General features: G+C 44.5%; 1 protein-coding gene and 1 long non-coding RNA gene across 3 annotated transcripts in view; one reads left to right on the forward strand and one right to left on the reverse strand.

The window, feature by feature from the left end:
- Positions 1 to 20,917, reverse strand: part of LOC140457063 (breast cancer metastasis-suppressor 1 homolog) — a 38,491-nt gene extending 17,574 nt beyond the window's left edge. The window contains exon 1 of one of the 2 annotated variants that reach the window (XM_072551027.1): positions 20,439 to 20,917. In XM_072551027.1, the coding sequence (XP_072407128.1) occupies positions 20,439 to 20,443 (5 nt within the window). In that variant the 5' untranslated portion in view covers positions 20,444 to 20,917. Of the gene's footprint in view, positions 1 to 1,841; positions 2,284 to 20,438 lie in introns of those variants that run through there. The other variant, XM_072551028.1, reaches the window with a different exon arrangement.
- Positions 2,260 to 19,787, forward strand: LOC140457066 (uncharacterized). The gene is made up of 3 exons (XR_011953318.1): positions 2,260 to 2,400; positions 18,103 to 18,240; positions 18,396 to 19,787. It is a non-coding gene; the product is annotated as an uncharacterized lncRNA (long non-coding RNA).
- Positions 20,918 to 21,191: the final 274 nt, after the last annotated feature.

A 21,191-nucleotide genomic window follows, 5' to 3' on the forward strand; every position in this document is an offset into this window, starting at 1 on the left:
TCAAAGTTGATTGGAAAATTAAATATTTTACAATTATACCAGAATGGAGGAACTATGCCCATCAGGAAATGAGGAGCAAGCCTGAGAGACAACCTCAATGAGGTGCTTAGGATTTGGAAAGGCTTTATCCATGTATTTTCAGTTGCAGGTGAGACCAGAATCAGGGTTGATCGAGGCAAAATAGTCACTAGCAAGTTCAACAAGGATAAGAAGGAGAAGCCTTTTCATCCAGAGAGTGATGAGAATGTGAAGGGTTGAGGCAAATATAGTGATTAGATTAGATTCCCTACAATGTGGAAACAAGCCCTTCGGCCCAATCAGCCCACACCAACCCTCCGAAGAGTAACCCACCCAGGCCCATTTCCCTCTGACTAATGCACCTAACACTATGGGAAATTTACCATGGCCAATTCACCTGACCTGCACATCTTTGGACTGTGGGAGGAAACCAGAGCACCCAGAGGAAACCCACGCAGACACGGGGAGAACGTGCAAACTCCACACAGATGGTTGCCTGAGGCTGGAATCAAACCTGGGACCCTGGTGTTGTGAGGCAGCAATGCTAACCACTGTGTCACCTTACCGCCCCCGTGGATGAATTTAAAGTGGGGGGGGGTTGGATAAGGGAGAAAGGAATAGAAAAATGTGTTTTGGGGATGAGATAAAGGAGGAGTGAAGGAGGTTATTTTATGGATTAAACATGGCTATGGCCTCTATGAGCTGAACAGCCTAGTGCCGCGCTGCAGACCCAGTAATTCTTAATAATCTGAAGCAAGACTTTTTAAAAATTGGAAGGTAATTTGAAAATATACACAGTTTACAAACAGGAAATTCAATATGGTCATCTCAAAGTACATGACTTTTCTAAATGCAAAATGTGTGTAAAATCAAATGTAAACATTTTTAAAATTTAAAAACAAAGTAAAGTAACGCCAAGTGAACTTTTGAACTCAAGTAAATTTTGAAAAAGAAAATATCCATCACATCAACATATAAAACTGGTAAACTCAACAGGGGAAGGAGAGAGAAATTTCTGTTCCCAGAGAGTGGTGAGAATGTGAAAGTTACTAAGGTAAGATGAGATTGAGGCAAACATAATGGATGAATTTAAAGGGGGAGCTGGATGAGGGAGAAAGAATAGAAGAATGTGTTTTAGAGGCCAGGTGAAGGTGTGGAGAAGGCTTTTTTAGGGAATAAACATGGGTATGTCCCCGATGGGCTGAATGGCCTGATACCATGCTGCAAACACAGTAATTCTTAATAATCTGAAGCAAGACTTGGTATTAAGAATTGGTAAGAAAATTGTAAATGTACACAATTTATAAATGGTAAATTCAATACTGTTATCTTAAAATATACGACTTTTCTAAATGTAAAACTTGTGTAAAATCAAATGTCAACATTTTAAAAGTTTAAAAACAAATTAAAATAACGCCAAGTGAACTTCTAAATACATGCAAACAAACATCACACAAACACACAAAACTTTCAAAATAAGAATTAACACATTGCCAAAGAAAAAGCTGATGCTTTAAGTTTAGGGTGCAATTATTCAATTTTTTCAAAAAAAAACACAAGGATGGCAATTCCAGATTTTTTTTTTAAAAAGCGAACTGAAAGAAATACAAAATAAATTTGAAAACGACTGGATGCTTATGCACCAAAAACAAGCTTAACTCGATTTGCAGCATCCGCAGTTCTTTCGGTTTTCGTCAAAACAAACGCGACAGGAGTTACCTGGGGAGGGGAGGGGGTTTACCAGGATTTCAAACGCACTTAACTACATTGTTTTTTGAAGGAAAAACATCAAACCTAATTTGAAAGTGAAAGAAGACACTCACCGCTCCAAGCCCGCTCCGCGCCAGGCTCCTCAATGGGTCCAGTTTCTGACCAGGGAAAGGGGTAGAAAATGGTGAAGAGAAAATGTAGTGTTCTTTTTTTTTCCCCCTTCTCGACAATTGTTTGGCCCCCGTAGAAGTGTTTTAATTTTTAATTTATTTTGAAAATAAAACGGCCAGTACAGCCTCGCTTTAAGAGTAACGGTCACCGGACTCTGGAAGGTTCCAGGAGGTTGTTGGCTCGCGCTCGCGGGCGCCCGGCCGCCAGTCGCCCAGCGGCGTTCGGAGGGACAAGGTAGTGCGTCGCTTGTGGGCTGGGTTCACTTGCACGTTTTAAAAGTGTTTATTTCATCTAATTCTCCGTCCCGGAGTGTTTTTTTTTGTGTTTGTTTGTTTTGGTGGGGAGAGCAGTAGGGGAAAGGCTGTGTTTCTTTCTCTCTGGGAGCTTTGCAGGAACTTTTAGAACAGGAAATGCGTCGACCGAGGAGCCCATCGACTAACCGATCGACGGACGGTCTTGATTGATGGACGGCCGTTCTGACCAATCGGAGGGTCGGACCTGGTAAGGAGGCGGGCCGTTCCGGCCAATCGGAGGGTCGGACTGGGGTAAGGAGGCGGGCCGACCTGATCCGTCTTTATTCAGCGGTGTCCGTGGGGGCGGGGCGAGAGGATAAGGCGGGGCCTCGGCTCAAGATGTTACGCTTTTGGCCCCCCGCGCTCCTCGGCGAGAAGCCACTGCCATCTATCGGCAGGGAGGCTGGTTGCTGGAGAGGACTTGCAGCGTCGGACTCCGAATCCCAGGAGGACTGGAGATGCTGGAATTTGTACTGAAAGCAAATGAAAAAATGCTGGAGATCATAGCGGATCAGGCAGTACCCATAGAGAGAGAGAGAGAGAGAGAGGAAAGGAGAGCAAGGTAACGTATCGAAATGACACTGACGCTGCCTGATCACCGTGATCTCCAGCATTTTTGTTTCCGGTGTGTAAACAGGCTATTCGGCCCACACCAGCCCTCCGAAGAGCATCCCATCCAGACACGTTCCCCCACCCGTCCCTATAACCCTGCCTTTCCCATCGCAAATCTGCCTGGCCGACACATTCTTGGACACTAGGGGGCAATTTAAGCACGGCCAATACCGCCTAACCTGCAGAGGTGGGAGGAAACTCACATAGACAGGGGAGAAGGTGCAGACTTCACACAGTCAGTCGCCCGAAGGTCAAATCGAATTCGGGTCCCTGGCAGTGCCTGATTTGGTGAATCTATAAGAAGAAACCACACCTCTGGAATGATATATTGGGCCTAATGATACCTTGACTTCAGAGGTTAAAGTTATGAGCAGAGATTGTAAAATTAGGCCTGTTTTCTATAGATGTTGGGTTAGGGGACAATCTGATTAAAACCTTAAAGATATTAAATAAAAACTGAAAGAATTTGATGCTGGAAATCGGAGACAAAAGCAGAAAATGCTGGAGAAAATCTGATTTCTCTCCACAGACATTGCCAGACTTGCTGAGCCCTTCCAGCCATTTCTGCTTTTGTTTCTTGATGATATTACTGGGGAAACTCAGCAGGTTCTGCCAAAATCTGTGAAGAGAAACCAGAGTTAACCTTAAGAGTCCACTGTACTGGAAGCTTCAACTCTGTTTTCTGTCCACAGGTGCTGCCAGACCTACTGTGTTTCTCTAGTAATTTCAGTTTTTGTTTTGTTTCAGATCTCCAGCATCCACCATTCTTTGCTTTTGTTTTTGAAATGTAGTCACTGTTGTAATAGTAGGCAATTTGTGTATAGAAAGCTGCTGCAAATGGAAATGCAAATAATGATCTCATGGTTTTTATTATAACTTTGTGATATTGGTATGAATGTTAACCCCAGGACATGCAGGGTTCCAATTTGAATTGGAAGGCAAAGTGCCTGCAGGGGACAGTGAAAACTGATCCAATACAAAAAATAAAGAATTAAAATACAAAAAAGATCACACTTACCGCTTTGACTGATAAAATAGATGCAATCTTTAAACACCAGCAAGGTTTCAATTAAATTGATCTCAAGCTAACTTTTCTAATGCTTTATCACAGCCTTAAATACTTTACTGCTATTGGAACTTGAACTTGGTTTTGTGTCTGCACACTAACAGGTTTCAATGTTTCCAATAGAAAAGTAATCTTCTAATCGCTCAATTACCTAATGGTTATTGTGCTGTGAATGCAGAAAGATAAGATTACCCGACCAAACAAAATGCCTTCTGATGTGGGTGTATAAGGACAGTTATACAGGACTGCTGACAAGAATTACATTGAATCCAAAAGACCTGTTCAACTTAAAAGCCTGTGAAACACATGCTTCTCACACTGTAACTTAGCAGTCTTATAAGGGTTGTTTCAAATATAGAGGGGCGTTTACTAAAGAGGAAGATGTTGGTCATAGTATGGGGATCTTCTGGCGAGTGTGATGTCCCTACCTCCACGTCAGTTTCAAGTCTCCTTCTGCACCAGACGGCCACTTACATGATCCAATCCAACAGACTGATCGGCTTGCAAAATTTTTCACCACTTCCATCTTATTTTGTAAAAGGGAAAAAGTGTGTGAGAAAATATGCTGAGATGACGTTGATAGATTATCCTATCATTTGGATAGATAGGTGTTCAGTTGGAAATCAACTGTAAACTATCTAGATTGATGCCATCTCATATGTGACGTTAAAACAAATCTTCATTTGTACATTCAACCATAAATATTATAGGTGGAGTCACTGTGAGATGTGTTGAGGGTGTAGCTTTGCCATGTGCTTGGTTGTTCTTGTAAGGATTTGACTCAATTCTCCTCAAACGTTACATTGCTTGATGACAGAGACATCTCCATTCAGATGTGCCCAAACTCATTTTCCCCAAGAAATGGTATCCAATTTACAATTTATGAGATTAGCTTTCGAAAAGCCTTGCTTTTTAAGTTTGGAACATCCTATGGTATGGGTTCCCATAATCATGTTGACTGCAGAATATCATCTTTGATATGTGGAAATTCTACATGTGGACCATATGGCCAAACCATCAAAGTTGAGCTCTGATGAACATGATCTCAATGTCAGGTATGCAACAATTTGCAAGAAAATTGGTTTGGGTTTTGACCTGCCACTTACTGCTGCAGATATTTATTATGTTTTGGGGCTTAATTAACAGTAGGTTAATATTTCGATGAGAGACTGTGAGGTCTAAGGCCTATCATGAACTGGAAACCGTGGTACAAGCACTGCAATACATCAGGGACAAAGTTAACTGGACAGTTTGTTCCAGGTGACAGTCACAGTATGCTCTTATTTGATCCATGGTCAGGGACATGAACGGGTGACTGCACGTGAAGCAGATTATGGGATTTACTTACATTTCTAAGAGCATTTTAAATCTAAATACTGGTAAATATGACAATATAAAGACAGAACTAGATAAACAAATTTGAAAAACCAGGTTCGACAGTAGTGGTATAGTGACAGACCCTTAAGATATTTAATAAATCTTAGCAACAATATATCCCACTTAGAAAGTGACTAAATAAGTTACAAACACTATCAAATTGAGAAGAACACTGTACAAATTTATGAAGGTTACTGGTAAGTCAGAAGATTGGACAAATTTGAGGGACCAGCAAAGAGTGACGATAAAGAACAGTGCGAGTATTATTAAGCTCGAGAAGGTTCAGCAGAGATTTACCAGGATGTTGCCAGGAATGAAAGGTTTGAGTTCTAAAGAAAGGCTGGGACTTTCTTCAGTGGAGCATAGGAGGTTGGGAGGTGACCTTATCGAAGTTTATAAAATCATGAGGGGTATCGATGGAATTAGTGGTAGGTGTATTTTCCCCAGGATGGATGATGTCAAGACTAGTGGGCACATTTTTAAGAGAAGAGAAATTTAAAAAAGACAAGGTGCAAATTTTTTACATTGAGGGTGATTCGTGTGTGGAATACATTTCCTATGGAAGTGGTGGAGGTGGGTACAGTTACATGGTTTAAAAGACACTTAGATAAGGAATAGGAAAGGTTTGGAGAGTCAGGAGCAGACAGATGGGACTAGTTTTGTTTCGGATTTTCCAGCACCACTCTAATCTAGACCCTTGTTTATGATTGAATCAAAGGGTCTGTTGCTGTGCTCTGTGTGAAGGAAATGATTGTACTTTCCTCATAATGACAGACCTGGGCTTTATTACCATAGCTAGTCTTCGAAGGGTTAAGGAGATCGATGTCCTTATACATACTCACACAGGACAGCTGGAGAATGAGGCACTGAACTTTCATTAGCATTTGAGTGATGCTGTGAATGCTTGCAATCCAAATGCAAAGGAACTCTAGACAGTTGCAAGAAAAGAGAAGGAAAGTTGAAGGGGCACATGCTTCAATGCAACTGTATGGTATCCATGGCTACCGTGAAGCCTCCACGTGTTTCCTCTCTCCTTCTCTCCCTTTTTTCTCAATGGGATGTATCTCTATAGAGAGAGAATGAGGAATTCCAGCTGCTGAAATAGCTGAGTAATTAGACTTGAGGCTCAATCCTGTAATACTCCCACTTCTGTCCTCTACCTCAACAGCATGCCACCCACTTTCCCCAAATATCTCAGTGTTTTGAGTGGTGTTGTCAGTTTTAAAAAGAGAGACCTTTGCTTACCTGGAAGGTGAGAGGTCAAGCTCTGGATGTTTTATTTTGCTATTTGCACCTCATCTTTGACCAAGTAGAAATAATACAGGGCATGTGAACAGAGATAAGCAGCCTCTGGAAGAAGTTTCAATAGATGTTAACTACTGCGTGAAGTAAAAGAAAGATACCGATTTTTATAAGATCTTTCACTACTCAGGACATACCAGAATACTTTCCCACCAAGAAGGTCCTTTTGATTTGTGATCACTGTTGTAACATAGGGAATACAGCAATTAATTTACACACAGCAAGATCCCCACCAACAGCTGTGACATAATGACTAACTAATCTGTTTATGGAGAAGTTAGTGAGAATTAATGTTTCATCCAGGCTATCACAGTAAGCTTTCTTGTGCCTCTTTGATACAGAGGCCGTGGGATTGTTTACATCCAATATAAGAGGACTCTGGTTTAATGTATTATGTGAAAGGTAGCACCCATGCCAACAGTGCTCACATCCTCACTGCTATTAATGGGAATATCAAGCTAGGGAATATGCTCCATTCCCTGGAACATAATAATTAGTAGCTGAAATAGGTTTGATCCCTTCAGGCTACTCCTTCATTTGTTAAGATCATGACAAATTCAATTGTACTGCAACTCTGCATTATTGCCAGTCTCTCTATACCCCTTGACTCCCTTATGAATCAACATATGTCTAATCTGGTTTTATTGAATGACTGAGCCACATAATCTTCTGATTCAGAGATGGGGATGCTGCCACATTGAACCATGATTGACAAGTTTAGTTAGACCAAGAGTGCTAACCCATATTTCCCAGAGGGTCACCGGGTCAAACTGTGAGATGAGTTAACGATGCGTTGGGTCATTGCAATTGAATGTGGACAACTATCCACTTAAATCTTTGGAAAGCAGGTTTGCGTGAACATTAGAGATAGAAGACAAGAATGAGGGAAGGCAGAAGGAAGATTTTAGGAAAGGAAAGGATTGTGCCTCTCAGAAATATCCCAAAGCATTCTGTACTGTTAAAGCCCCAGTGGCAACATCCAAGGGGCTACTGTTGATCAGAAACTTTACTGGGCCAGCACATAAATATTGTGGCTACACAGCAGATCAGAAGCTATGTGGCGAGGAGCTCACCCTATGAATCTCCACCATCAAGAATACGCTCAACTTTTCTGGACAGGTGCAGCTTTAAAAATATTCAAGAAGCTCTATACCGTCCAGAACAGAGCAAGTCACTTGGTTAATACCCCATCTAATACATTCAATGTTCACTTCCTCCATCACTGATGCATAGTGGCAGGAGTGTACCATCGATCAGAAGCACTCAAGAAGCTTGTTAAGGCTATTTGACAGCAACTTCCAAACTCAGTGCCTCCCCCACCTAGAACAGCAAGGACAGCAGGCACGTAGGAAGACCACCACTTCAACTTCTCTTCCAACTCTCACTGGAACTGACTTGGAACTATCTATATATTACCTACATCCTCATCACTGCAATATTTTTCAGAAGGCTGCTCACTTGCCTTCTCAACTGCAATTGAGGATGGACAATAAATGCCAGCCTTGTCAGCAATGTCCACATCCCATGAATGATTTTTTTAATAATTGAGTTTATGTGCTGCTGTGTAAGCAAACACAGTAGCCTTTCTACACAAAACAGTAACAACAGAGAGAATCCATTAATTTGTTTCTTAGCACTGTTTGTTGAGAGAGGAACATTAGTCCCAGAGCATCGAGGAAATCTTCCAGGCTCCTCTTCCAGTAGGACCTGTGGAATCATTATTATACACCTGACCTGGTAGATGGAGCTTTGGTTAATATATCATCTGAAAAATGTACACTCCATTGGGAATCAGTCCCAAATTATGAACTCAAAACTTGGAGTCAACCATGCCTTCAGTTCTTTGTGTCCCAACTCTGGAATTCCCTTCCTACATCTTTTACCTCTCTATCTCTTGTTTCTCCTTTAATAAATTCCTTGAAACCTACCGCTTTGACTAAGGTTGGGGCCATATATATATATATGTATCCTTGTCTGGCTTAGTGTCATTCTTTGTTTTGTAAAGTGCCTTGGAATGTATTGATATACTAAATATGCGACATAAATATAGTTTGTTGATGTGCTCACTTCCTTCACTGATGCTTTTGGGTAATGTTTTATATCACCGCTAGGGGGAGCCCTGGTACAAGAGCACAGGATATTGTTGGAGTATGTCCGTTTACTGAAGTCTTCAATCCTGTCCAAAAGCGCGAGTTTTAGATATTCCCACCCTCCTTCCATTTTGACTCCAATTATTTTTGCCTTTTCCCATAGGCTGACCCTTTCTGCCTTCATTTGTCACTAGCATTATCAGCTGTTTCATCACAGTTGGGTGGGGACTGATTGCCTGCCCCGCTTCCGTGGTTATGTTCAAACCCAGGTGGTCCTAAAGAAGGAGCACGCGTGGTCCACCAACACTCTTGAGTTGTTCAGGGAGAGGTGGGCACCACAGGGATTGGAGTGTTTTATTTCACCCTCCAACTCTATTTTGATTTAATTCCTGCCCTCCCCTTCACTTTTTGATCATGCAGCATTTCCCTTTGTCAAGAAGGGCACTGCTTGTCACTGGCCACACTGGTGCTTCCTTTCTTCCTAGTGGGGGAGTATAAACAAAGATTTACACCCTTTAGTTCTTCACTGTGTTCAACACTTGCACACACGACATGAGTGCCTGGGAAAAATAAGCACTACTACTACTGCTGTTAGGCAGTAGTGTGTTGGGGAGGGGTGTGAGGAAACACAGTTGTGGGGGGGTACGGTGGCTCAGTGGTTGGCACTGCTGCCCCACAGCACCAGGGACCCAAGTTCAATTCCAGCCTCTGGTGACTGTGTGGAGTTTGCACATACTCCCTGTGTTTGCTCCGGGTGCTCCAGTTTCCTACCACAGTCCAAAGATGTGCAAGTTAGGTGAATTGGCCATGCTAAATTGACCATAGTGTTCAGGAATGTGTAGGTTAGGTGCATTAGTAAGGGGAAAATATTTTTTTAAAAATAGGATAGGGGAATGTGTCTGGGTGGGATACTCTTTGGAGGGCCGATGTGGACTTGTTGGGCCAAATGGCCTATTTCCACACTTCAGAGATTCTATGATTCTAGAACTTTGCCAGTGGGGAACACCGAACAGTGGTCTCCTCCTCAATCTATATTCTGCTGTCAACCTTCCACCTCTGCCTTGGTTGCCCCTAGGCATGACTGGCTAGCTCCTACCATCTGTAACCTTCAGTTGTTCTGAAAACTCAGCTGTTCTATATTCTCCCCCATCACTTCCCTCCAAGGCCCCAAGGGATCTTTCCATATCCGTCACAAATTTACCTACACCTCCACACATCATTTACTGCACCCGATGTGGCCTCCTCTACATTGGGGAGACAGGCCGCCTACTTGCGGAACGTTTCAGAGAACACCTCTGGGACATCCGCACCAACCAACCCAACCGCCCCGTGGCTGAACACTTTAACTCCCCCTCCCAGTCCGCCAAGGACATGCAGGTCCTTGGCCTCCTCCATCACCAGACCGTGGCAACACGATGCCTGGAGGAAGAGTGCCTCATCTTCTGCCTAGGAACCCTCCAACCACAAGGGATGAATGCAGATTTCTCCAGCTTCCTCATTTCCCCTCCCCCCACCTTATCTCAGTCCCAACCCTCGGACTGAGCACCGCCTTCTTGACCTGCAATCTTCTTCCTGACCTCTCCGCCCCCACCCCCTCTCCGGCCTATCACCCTCACCTTAACCTCTTTCCACCTATCGCATTCCCAATGCCCCTCCCCCAAGTCACTCCTCCCTACCTTTTATCTTAGCCTGCTTGGCACACCCTCCTCATTCCTGAAGAAGGGCTTATGCCCGATATGTTGATTCTCCTCCTTGGATGCTGCCTAACCTGCTGCGCTTTTCCAGCAACACATTTTTCAGCTCTGATCTCCAGCATTTGCAGTCCTCACTTTGTCCTGTATCCTAACCTGGATTAAGTGTCTTTCACTCCTCACTCTCTGTTGTTATTGATCTGCTTTTGGCTACAGTCCAACAATGCTTCATTTACTACAGGATTAGGATTATTTTAGATTTAGTTTGAAATGGTATCCTCATTGGCACACAAGTGTCTGTTCCTGTGTTATATTGTTCTATGTTATACAGACATGAAGTGAGGGGAGGTCACTGGAAATGAGTAGTGGGAGAAGAGACCCAGGTGAGCATTAGCCTTGGTCTGCAGAATGCTAGAAGGTTTAACAGGTATAGCAGCAAGGTTCATGTTTGCAGGCCTCATCACTGTCACCACTTATGCAGGTCAGCTAATCTGTGCCATTCAGCTCAAAAAATGTGCTTTGTATTCAGTGATGGTTGGCACAATATCCATGACAATTTTCAAATAAGAATAATGTAGAAATGTCAGATATAAATGGACTGATCTGGTTTGCTTTTTACTGACGTTAGCTTTTCATGCTTCGAGCAGGATTGTGGGATGTAGGATAACCTGCATCTCAAAAGAAGGAAGGGGTTCCCTCAGGCTGTGAATTGGCTGTGGTACACCTAAGTTAGATTGCGGTGTAGTGGCAAGGTAAAATAGTCAGGATTCATACTTCCAACTTCTTTTTAATGGCCATATTTGACAGGGTATTCATCGATGCTGAATGCGGACCAGATTAGAACTAAGTCATGATTGTCCCCATAGTTGACTTGTCAGCAATTCCTACTCTCTCCCCCAGCTCCCAACACCCAGGATGCTTGTGCCTGAGCTTAAAGCCCCAAATGGTAATGTTATCCTTTTATGTATGTCGCAGAGTGATGTGATAACCAAAATTCAGTTCTCAACCTTTCCATTTTTTGCCACCGTACCATGTCCTCTTGCACCTCAACCAGGTAAACCTGACCTGAGTGTATTGACAGGCAATTTAAAGGGAAACTTTATCATCAATCCATAAACTGGTGGCTGCAGGTACACCTACAGAATAGTGACTGTGTTGTGATTTGAAGTAAACTTCCCCAAGTATTGTTAAAAAGCAATGAAAGACATCTTTATAAGTACAGTGTAATTCATGTGCTCCGGGCATTCCAAAGTACTCTGCAGGCAATGAAGTACTTCATGAACTGTTGTATGACAAAAAATATAACAGTCTTGTTCTAAAGTAATGTTGGTTGAGCCTCAAGATGCCAAGGAATATTCCAAGGAGGCATGGAATTTGTTTATGTCCATTAGAGAGAACAGGTGGGTCTACAGTTTTCAGTCCTTATCCAAAAGGCAGTACCTCCAACAATGTAGTAGTTCCTTAATAGTACTGTGGAAGTGTCAATATGGATTATAGACTCTGGGGTAGAGTTTGAATCCACAACCATTTAAGAGATGAGAGAACGCAACCCACTGAGTCATGGTTAAGAGGTAAGAACAACGAAAACCAGGGATGCATAAGAAAACAGAAGAAGCAGAGAGATGCAAGAAGAGTAGCAGGACAGGAACAGTTTGCAGAAAAGGGTAAAAGGGCGAAGTTCGAGGGATTTAAGTGCAAAATTAAGAAAATAAATTTGGAGGCATTAAGTGACTAGGTCCTGTGGTGTGATGGTAGTGACTCTATCTGCGCCAGAATGTTTGTTTTCGAGTCCACAAGTTTTGTGAAATGTCTGAAGAGGTTAATTTAAGAATACCTTTTGAAGGGACTAAGCCAGCGTAACACAAAACTAAGGGAAGGGAGTAGTGGGAAGAATGGGTGAGATTAGTTAGAAACGTTGATGTAAATATGATCAGCCAAACATAAATTAATTTTCCTGCACAGTTGGAATTAGGGGTAGACAAAATGAGAGCTTCGCCAAAGACAGAAATTGAGTGCAGCAGCAAAGCGGATTTGAACAAAAGCTCGTACCGTCCCCTTTAATTAGCACAGTCGCCCCTCCCCCACAGCAACCACTTCCATCTGCAGTTTGGCCGGCTTGCTGTCCGTTTTGCTCATACCGTCTGCTGGTGATTGTTAGTAGGAGGGGGAGGGTCCAGCCCAGACCGGCACACGCTGCCGGGTCACAGGTCAGAGCCTGAAGTGTGGCAATAACTGTGGCGAGTGAATGAGCGCGTCCTCCAGGGAGGCGACCCCGCGTGTGGCTCATCTCCCCAGAGGCTTGGCAGCCTGCAGTCTGTTACTGAGCCTCCCCAACAAAGGGGGCAACTCCTTTTAACCGAGAAGCTGGGGGGGATGGGAGATGGATGAAGGCTTCAGATACATCCATTAGTCTTAAACCCCCACCGCTTGTTGTAAAACTGCCAAGTATCCAATCGAGCTACACAATGACTTCTGAGTGCTTTACATTTCTCATCTGAAGTGAAGCCTGCCTCTCCTTTTTACTCGTTCGATATCCAGAGCCTGTCGTTCGGTGCCAATGAAAATTAAATCTACACAGCACAGCCTCTATAATGAGTCTGTACCCATTGCTAAGCTTTGCAAACAGGCTCAAGACAGAGTCAGGTCAGGAGAGGATGAAGAGGGAAAGCGTTTTATCTTTGCCCTGAATCCCCATTCTCAACAACAACAGGTATTTTTACACAATGCTATTAAACATATTCCAGTGTTCCAAGGCGTTTCAGGAGATATCAGGACACTTGGCCAAAAGCCTGTCAGATAGGTTTTTTAAGGAACATCTCAAAAGGAGATTTATGGAGGCAATTGCAGAACAAGTGGAATAATTTCCTTAACAGCAGTCCTTTGGATTGTTTTTGAAATCCAGGCGCAGGATTGTTACAATGCAGAAGGAGATCTTTTGGACTGTTGTGTCCACACTGGCTCTGAACATTTTGACTTATTGCCAACCTCCTGCCTTTTCCATGTAACCCTGTACATTTAAATTGAAGTAATAATCATCTGGTGTTTTCTTGAATGCCTGAATTGAACCTGCCTCCACTACACCACCAAGCAGTGCATTCCAGACCCTAACAACTTGCACAAATAAGTTTACCTTGCTTTGCATTTGCTTCTATTCCAAAATATTTTAAACCCATGCCCCCAGTTCTCAATCGTTTCGTCAGTGCAAATAGTTTCTCCGTACTCCGTCTAGGCTAGTCATAATTTTAAAATCTTCTATCTTAGAACTTTGAACAGTACAGGACAGAAACAGGTCCTTTGGTCTACTATATCTGCACTGACCATGATGCCATTCTAAACTAATCCAATTTGCCTCCACATGGTTTGTATCCTTCTATTCCCTGCCTATTCATGTGTCTGCCTAAACGCCTCTTAAAAGTTGCTATCGTATTATCTCCCCTGATAGTGCGTTCCAGGCACCTATCACCTTCTATGTAAAAGACTTGTCTCCCACAACTCCTTTAAATTGCCACCTCTCATCTTAACCCTATCCACCATGGGTATTTGACAGTTCCACCCTGGGAAAATTACTGTGACTATCAACCCTATTCAGCCATGTCCTAGTTTTATATACTTCTGTCAGATTGCCCCTCAGTCTCCATAAAAAAACAATTCAAGTTTATCCAACCTCTCCTTATTGTTAATATACTCCAATCAAGGCAACATCCTGGTAAACCTTTCTGCCACCTCTCCAAAGTCTCCAGACCTTTCCTATAATGTGGTAACCAGAACTACACACAATACTACAAACTACAGATTTGTACAGCTGTAACATGATTTGAAAAATGTGTTGCTGGCAAAACGCAGCAGGTCAGGCAGCATCAAAGGAGCAGGAGAATCAACATATCGGGCATAAGCCCTTCTTCAGGAATGAGGAGGGTGTGCCAAGCAGGCTAAGATAAAAGGTAGGGAGGAGGGACTTGGGGGAGGGACGTTGGGAATGCGATAAGTGGAAGGACGTTAAGGTGAGGGTGATAGGCCGGAGAGGGGGTGGGGGCGGAGAGGTCAGGAAGAAGATTGCAGGTCAAGACGGCGGTGCTGAGTCCGAGGGTTGGGTCTGGGCTAAGGTGGGGGGAGGGGAAATGAGAAAGCTGGAGAAATCTGCATTCATCCCTTGTGGTTGGAGGGTTCCTAGGCAGAAGATGAGGCGCTCTTCCTCCAGGCATTGTATTGCCATAGTCTGGTGATGGAGGAAGCCAAGGACCCTTGACGGAGTGGGAGGGGGAGTTAAAGTATTCAGCAACGGGGCGGTTGGGTTAGTTTGTGCGGGTGTCTCAGAGGTGTTCTCTGAAACGTTCCGCAAGTAGGCGGCCTGTCTTCCCAATGTAGAGGAGGCCACATCGGGTGCAGCGGATGCAGTAAATGATGTGTGTGGAGGTGCAGGTGAATTTGTGACGGATATGGAAGGATCCCTTGGGGCCTTGGAGGAAGTGAGGGGAGAGGTGTGGGCGCAAGTTTTGCATTTCTTGCGGTTGCAGGGGAAGGTGCTGGGAGTGGAGGTTGGGTTGGTGGGGGGTGTGGACCTGACGTGGGAGTCACGGAGGGAGTGGTCTTTCCGGAACACTGATAGGGAAGGGGAGGGAAATATATTCTTGGGGGTGGGGTCTGTTTGGAGGTGGTGGAAATGACGGAGGATGATACAATGTATCTGGAGGTTGGAGGGGTGGTAGGTGAGGACCAGTGGGGTTCTGTCCTGGTGGCGATTGGAGGGGCGGGGTTCAAGGGCGGAGGAGCAGGAAGTGGAGGAGATGTGGTGGAGAGCATCATCATCCACGTCTGGGGGGAAGTTGTGGTCTTTTGAAGAAGGAGGCCATCTGGATTGTTCGGTATTGGCATTGGTCCTCCTGGGAGCAGATGCGGTGGAGGCGAAGGAATTGGGAATATGGGATGGCATTTTTACAGGGGGCAAGGTGGGAGGAGGTGTAGTCTAGGTAGCTGTGGGAGTCCGTCGGTTTATAGTAAACATTCGTGTTGAGTCGGTCGTCCGAGATAGAAATGGAGAAGTCTAGGAAGGGGAGGAAGGAGTGTGAGACGGTCCAGGTCTCGTCCACTTTACGAACACCTTCCACCCTGACCTCAAATTTACCTGGAGCGTCTCACACTTGGAGGGAAGTGCCTCAACTTCCACCTAGGAACCCTCCAACCACAAGGGATGAATGCAGATTTCTCCAGCTTTTTCATTTCTCCTCCCCCCACCTAATCTCAGTCCCAACCCTCGGACTCAGCACCGCCTTCTTGACCTGCAATCTTCTTCCTGACCTCTCCGGCCTATCAACCTCACCTTAACCTCCTTCCACCTATCGCATTCCCAACGCCCCTCCCCCAAGTCACTCCTCCCTACCTTTTATCTTAGCCTGCTTGGCACACCCTCCTCATTCCTGAAGAAGGGCTTATGCCCGATATGTCGATTCTCCTGCTCCTTTGATGCTGCCTGACCTGCTGCGCTTTTCCAGCAACACATTTTTCAGCTCTGATCTCCAGTATCTGCAGTCCTCACTTTCTCCTGTAACATGATTTGCCAACCTTTATACTCAGTGTCCTGACCGATGAAGGCAAGCAAGCCTTCTTTACCCTTACCCTATGAAAGTGAACTTGTCACTTTCAGGGAGTTGTGGACCTGCACCCCATGATCCCTTGGTATATCAATTGTCCAGCCATTTATTGTATACTTTCCTCTTGAACTTAACCTCCCAAAGTGCATCACTTCGCACTTGTCCAGATTATACTCCATCTGCCACATCTCTGCCCAACTTTCCAAATGATCAATATCCTGCTGTATCATTTGACAAATTCCTCACTATCCACAACTCCATCAATTTTCATGTTGTCTGCAAACTTTCTAATCAGACCAACTACATTTTCATCCAAATTATTTATTTATAAAACAAACAACACCACTGATCAAAGACTTCCAATCAAAAAAACACCCCTCCACAACTACCTTCTGTCTTCTATGACCAAGCCAATTTTGTATCCAACTTACCAACTCACCATAGATCCCCTTGTGACTTATTCTGGACCACCGATAATAAGGGACACGTGCTTTAATAAAGTTCATGTAAATAATACCCACTTCCCTACTCCCATCAATCATCTTTGTCATTTCCTAAAAAATATTAAGTCTCCTTTTAGCATAGAAAACATAGAAATATGAGCAAGAGTAGACCATTAGGCCCTTTGAGCATGCTGTGCCATTCAATTTGATCATGCCTTATCAGCTAACTCAGTACCCTGTCTCTGCTTTCTCCGCTTTCTCCCATATCCTTTGATCTCCTTAGCCCTAAGAACTATGTTTAACTCCTTCTTGAAAGCATTCAATGTTTTGACCTCAGTTGCTTTCTGTGGCAGACAATTCCACGGGCTCGCCATGCTGGGTTAAGAAGTTTCTTCTCATTAGGCTTTTCCTCCCCTCTGAAGAAAACAGTCTCAACTTCTCAAATCTATCCTTGTAACTGCAGTTTCTCATCCCCACATCCATTCTTGTAAATATCTTTTGTACTTTCTCCAATATTTTCACATCTTTCATAAAATATGCCACCCAAAATTGTACACAATACTCCTGCTAAGGTTTAACTGGTGTCTTACATATATTCAGCATTATCTCTTGCTTTTGGACACTGTGCACCTATGATTCAAGAAAGAAATTGATATGTTTCTGATGAAAAGCAGGATAAAGGACGATGGGGAACAGGCAGGAAAGCAAAGTTGAGACCAGGATAAGGTCAACCATGATCACAATAAATGGTGGAGTGGGCTCGAAAGTCTGAATTGCCTATTCCTGCTTCTAATTCCTATGTTCCTATGAAAGCAGTCTAGAATGCCATATGCTTCATCACAGCTCTCCCCGCTGTCCTGCCACCTTTAATGGCATATGCAAATATACATCCAGTTCTCTCTGCTCATGCACACCCTTTAGAATAGTATCCTTTTATTATGTCTTTCAATGTTCTTTCTACTGATTTGTATTACCTACAATTACACTATTTAAAAGGCATCTGGATGAGAAGGATTTAGAGGGACACAGGCCAAATGCTAGCAAATGGGACTAGATTAGTTTAGGATACCTGGTTGGTGCAGATGTATTGGACCAAAGGGTCTGTTTCTATGCTCTGTTAACTCTATGACCTCACTCATTGAACACCATCTGCTCACTATCTACCAACTCCACCAGCTTATCTAAGTCCTTTTAGAATTCCGCTCTATCCTGCTCAGTTTCTCATAAATCCATAAATTTGGGGCAGAATTAGACTATTTGGTACATTGAGCCTACTCCACCATTCCATCATGGCAGATATATTTCTAGACCTGATTCCCTGCCTTCTCCCCATAACCTTTGATCCCTTTACTAATTAAGGACCTTTTTTATGTTTGTCTTAAATATGCTCAATGACGTGGCCTCCACAACCTTCTAGCAATGAGTTCCACAGTTTCGCCATCCTCTGGCCTAAGGAATTCCACCTCAACTCAGTTCTAAAGTCAAAAGTCACATGACACCAGGTTAGAGACTTCACCTGAGGAAAGAGCAGCACTCCGAAAGCATGCGATTTTAAATAATCCTGTTGCACTGTAACCTGGTGTCCTATGACTTCTGATTTTGTCCACCCCGGTCCATCTTTATGTCAGATCTACAGGGTTGCCCTTTCACTCTGAGTATGTGTCCTCAGGTCCTCGAGTCTCCAATGGTGTAAAAAAGCTATTTCCAAATCCACTCTATTCAGGCCTCTTGGTATTTTCAGCAGACGTCCACCTAAGAGGTCAAACAGGAAGAACCGTACGTGTGACAGTGCAGTCATCTCTGATAAAGACTGGCATCGCCCAGATTAAAAGAACAACGGAGTTCATCTGCAGCCAAGATTCTTCCTTCAAACTTCTAGGTAAATGTTAAATGTTAAGGATAGGTTCCAAAACGGAACTCATGCTAGTTAGCATCTTCAGCAAAAGCAGAGGATGGAGGACAAAAAAATTGGCTAACTTGTGTTCGCAAGCCAACATGATTGGAAGAAATGCTCTTGTGTTTTTTTTTGTTCAGATTCAGCAGCCGCTAGTCATTTAATGAAACGCGGGCTGGTGCTGGAGAATCCGGTTAAAAAGCTGAATGCCACCAGATGCCGATGAGGGCCACAGGGAACTGACTGACTACAACACCGCCAGCCTAACCGACCTCCGAAGCGCCTCTTCCTCCCTGCTGCTGGCTGCCGTCATTCATTATTAATCAAAAGGAGTGCGAGGGCTTCAGGGTTTATTTAGCATTGTGCCCGCAATAAGGGTGAGAAAAGGAGAGAGGGACGGAGACAGCTGTCAGACCAGCTGCCTGCGGTTGGGATCGGGTTACACTTCCAGTGCAGTACACTTCTCCCTGGCCGGCACCGAGCCGATCTGTAGCACCACCCCCACCTCCTCCACCTACCTTTGAGAATGGCGGTTTCACGGTCATCCTCATACTGCACCTACTTGTGGAACTTCCCCATCCCTCTTCCTCACTCTCCTCCCAAGTGCCTCAAGCTGAGGGATATGACATGACAGTTAAGCCCAGGGATGCCCTCACAGGGTGTTCGCATGCAGCGATGGTCACTGGTTAGGGATCAGAACCAAGTTTACCCCTTCCCATGGTGATCCCCGAGCAGCTTTGACAGATGAGTCATAACCCTTAGATTGTAAGTGATCTGGTTCGCTGCAGAGTAACTTCAGCTTACTCCAGCTTTGGGAAATCCGTGGATGGTGTTCCGAATTGCAAAGTCTTTTGGTATCCGTGGCAGTTTAACTAGAATTAAAGTTTCGTTGGCTCACCAGGTTATGTACATCAAACCTTCTTGAGAAACTGCACAGCAACATGTCAGTCAGGCTGCTTGGACAGCACTTTCCAAACCTATGGCCTTTACAATGAGAGCAACAGGTACATGGGAACACTGTCTTGTGCAAGATCTTCTGCCAACCACTCATCGTTTTGACTTGAACTGAACGGACTTCAGCATTTCAGTGTCGCTGGGTTAAGATCTTAAATCTTCCTTCCGAACAGCAGTGTGGGTGTTCCTTTATCCTAAGGACTGTATGGTTCAAGAAGGCAGCTCGACCACCTTATCAAGAAGCAATTCAGCCTTAAGGGGGCTCTCAACTGCAGCAATTCATTTGACAACCATTTTGAGTGTAGCAGTGGCTATGTCGGTAGTGTAACACGCCACTTTGAGTTAGATTTGGGCATCTATAATGCGATCTGACCACTGTAGACCTCAGGTTCCCAACCCTTCAGATAGAATTCAGTTGTTGCTGAGGTGCCGTGGTAATGTTCCTACCTCTAGATCAGAAGGTCCAGATTTCAGTCCCACTTGGCCCCCAAGGTATGTTATAATATGCCTGAATAGTGATTAAAATAACTATGTTGAGATGTACTAAGTGCGGGAGGCCATTCAGCTCCTCGAGCCTCTCCCATAATAAAATTAGATTATATCTGGTCATTGTCTGAAGTCTATTCACCGACCTTCATTCCATAAATCTTAATATCCTTCAAAAATAACACGCTCATTTTTGCCATTTTCAATCTACCCCCACGCTCAATCGGTTTCTTTTTTTGGGAGGTGGGGTGGTGATGACTTTTAGATCTCCCCTACCATTTGTGTGACACAGTGCTTCCTGACACCTAAATGTTCCAGTTCTAATTTAAAGGTTGTTCCATCTTGTTATAGGTCTGCATCACTCCCAACCATCCCAAAGGGTTTCTCCGTTTATCCTGTTGACTTCTTTAGTCATCTTAAGCATCTCAACACATCTCTTCTATACTCAATGAAATACAAGCTTAATCTATGCAACGGTTCCTTGTAAATTTACCTTTCCAGGCCAACATTGTTCAGATGAATGTGCACGTCCTCGCCCCAGGCCAGATGGTGTTTTAGGAGGTACGTTACAGCCTGCCATCCAGAATTCGGCAAAGGGAAAACGAGCGAAACTGTGAATTGAGAGGTTACCACTCCAGTTCACTGCCTGACGTCGCTCCCCACCCCCACAACCTCTCTTTGCCTTACCGATCATTGCAGGAAACGCACGTTTGGACTGGTGCACTTTGGGGTGTCTTACTTACCACATTAACCGCACCACATCCAAGGGAGTTGCTGTGGTTGTTGATTATGATGCCCCTCACAGTCGAGCAGCCTTCCACTGGTCACTGTCTAGGATGGGATACGGATCATCATCATCATCTCGAGAGAGAGAGAGAGAGAGAGGGGGGTGGCAGCATTGGGTGTGGAGGAGGGGGGCGGGAGTGCTGCATCACAGGGGAACCCAACCAGACTTTGGGGGCAGGGGGAGTGGTAAAATAGTCAAGTACGAACTGGAATGAGAGCTGGAACGTCGGCTTGGAGTTGCCCCCAGTTGCACGCTGGTTTAAAAGCTCAAATCCTGGAGGACGAACAAAGCCGAAGCCGGACAGCCTGCATGTCAAAAGATGGTGACAGTGTAGGGGTTGTTGGGGGTGGTGTAAGCTTCCTTGTACTTTGTCAGTCTGGCAGCCTCTTTTGTCTGAACCGATTATGTGTCCAAGTATCCAGGCTTGTTCCTGCCTTGACAGGTGCAGGCTGCTTTGCATTCCACCAGGCGATGGCTTTCGAGAGCACATTCCTGTGCTCGCACATTGCCCCGCAGGCTCACCCAGACAGCTCCTTCCACCGCCCCCCCGCCCAGCTCCTTCCCCCTCCCACTGAATAGAACGATTCAAACACACACACGCATCGTGCTAAGGAACTGGCAGCTGTTGGCCGGAGCTGATTCACCCAAGAAAGCAGTCCGCGTTGCTAGGAGGCTATTCTGTTCATACTCGCCGCCTACATCCCCCCTC

This window comes from Chiloscyllium punctatum, chromosome 31, assembly GCF_047496795.1.
Source record: "Chiloscyllium punctatum isolate Juve2018m chromosome 31, sChiPun1.3, whole genome shotgun sequence".
Lineage (NCBI taxonomy): Eukaryota > Metazoa > Chordata > Chondrichthyes > Orectolobiformes > Hemiscylliidae > Chiloscyllium > Chiloscyllium punctatum.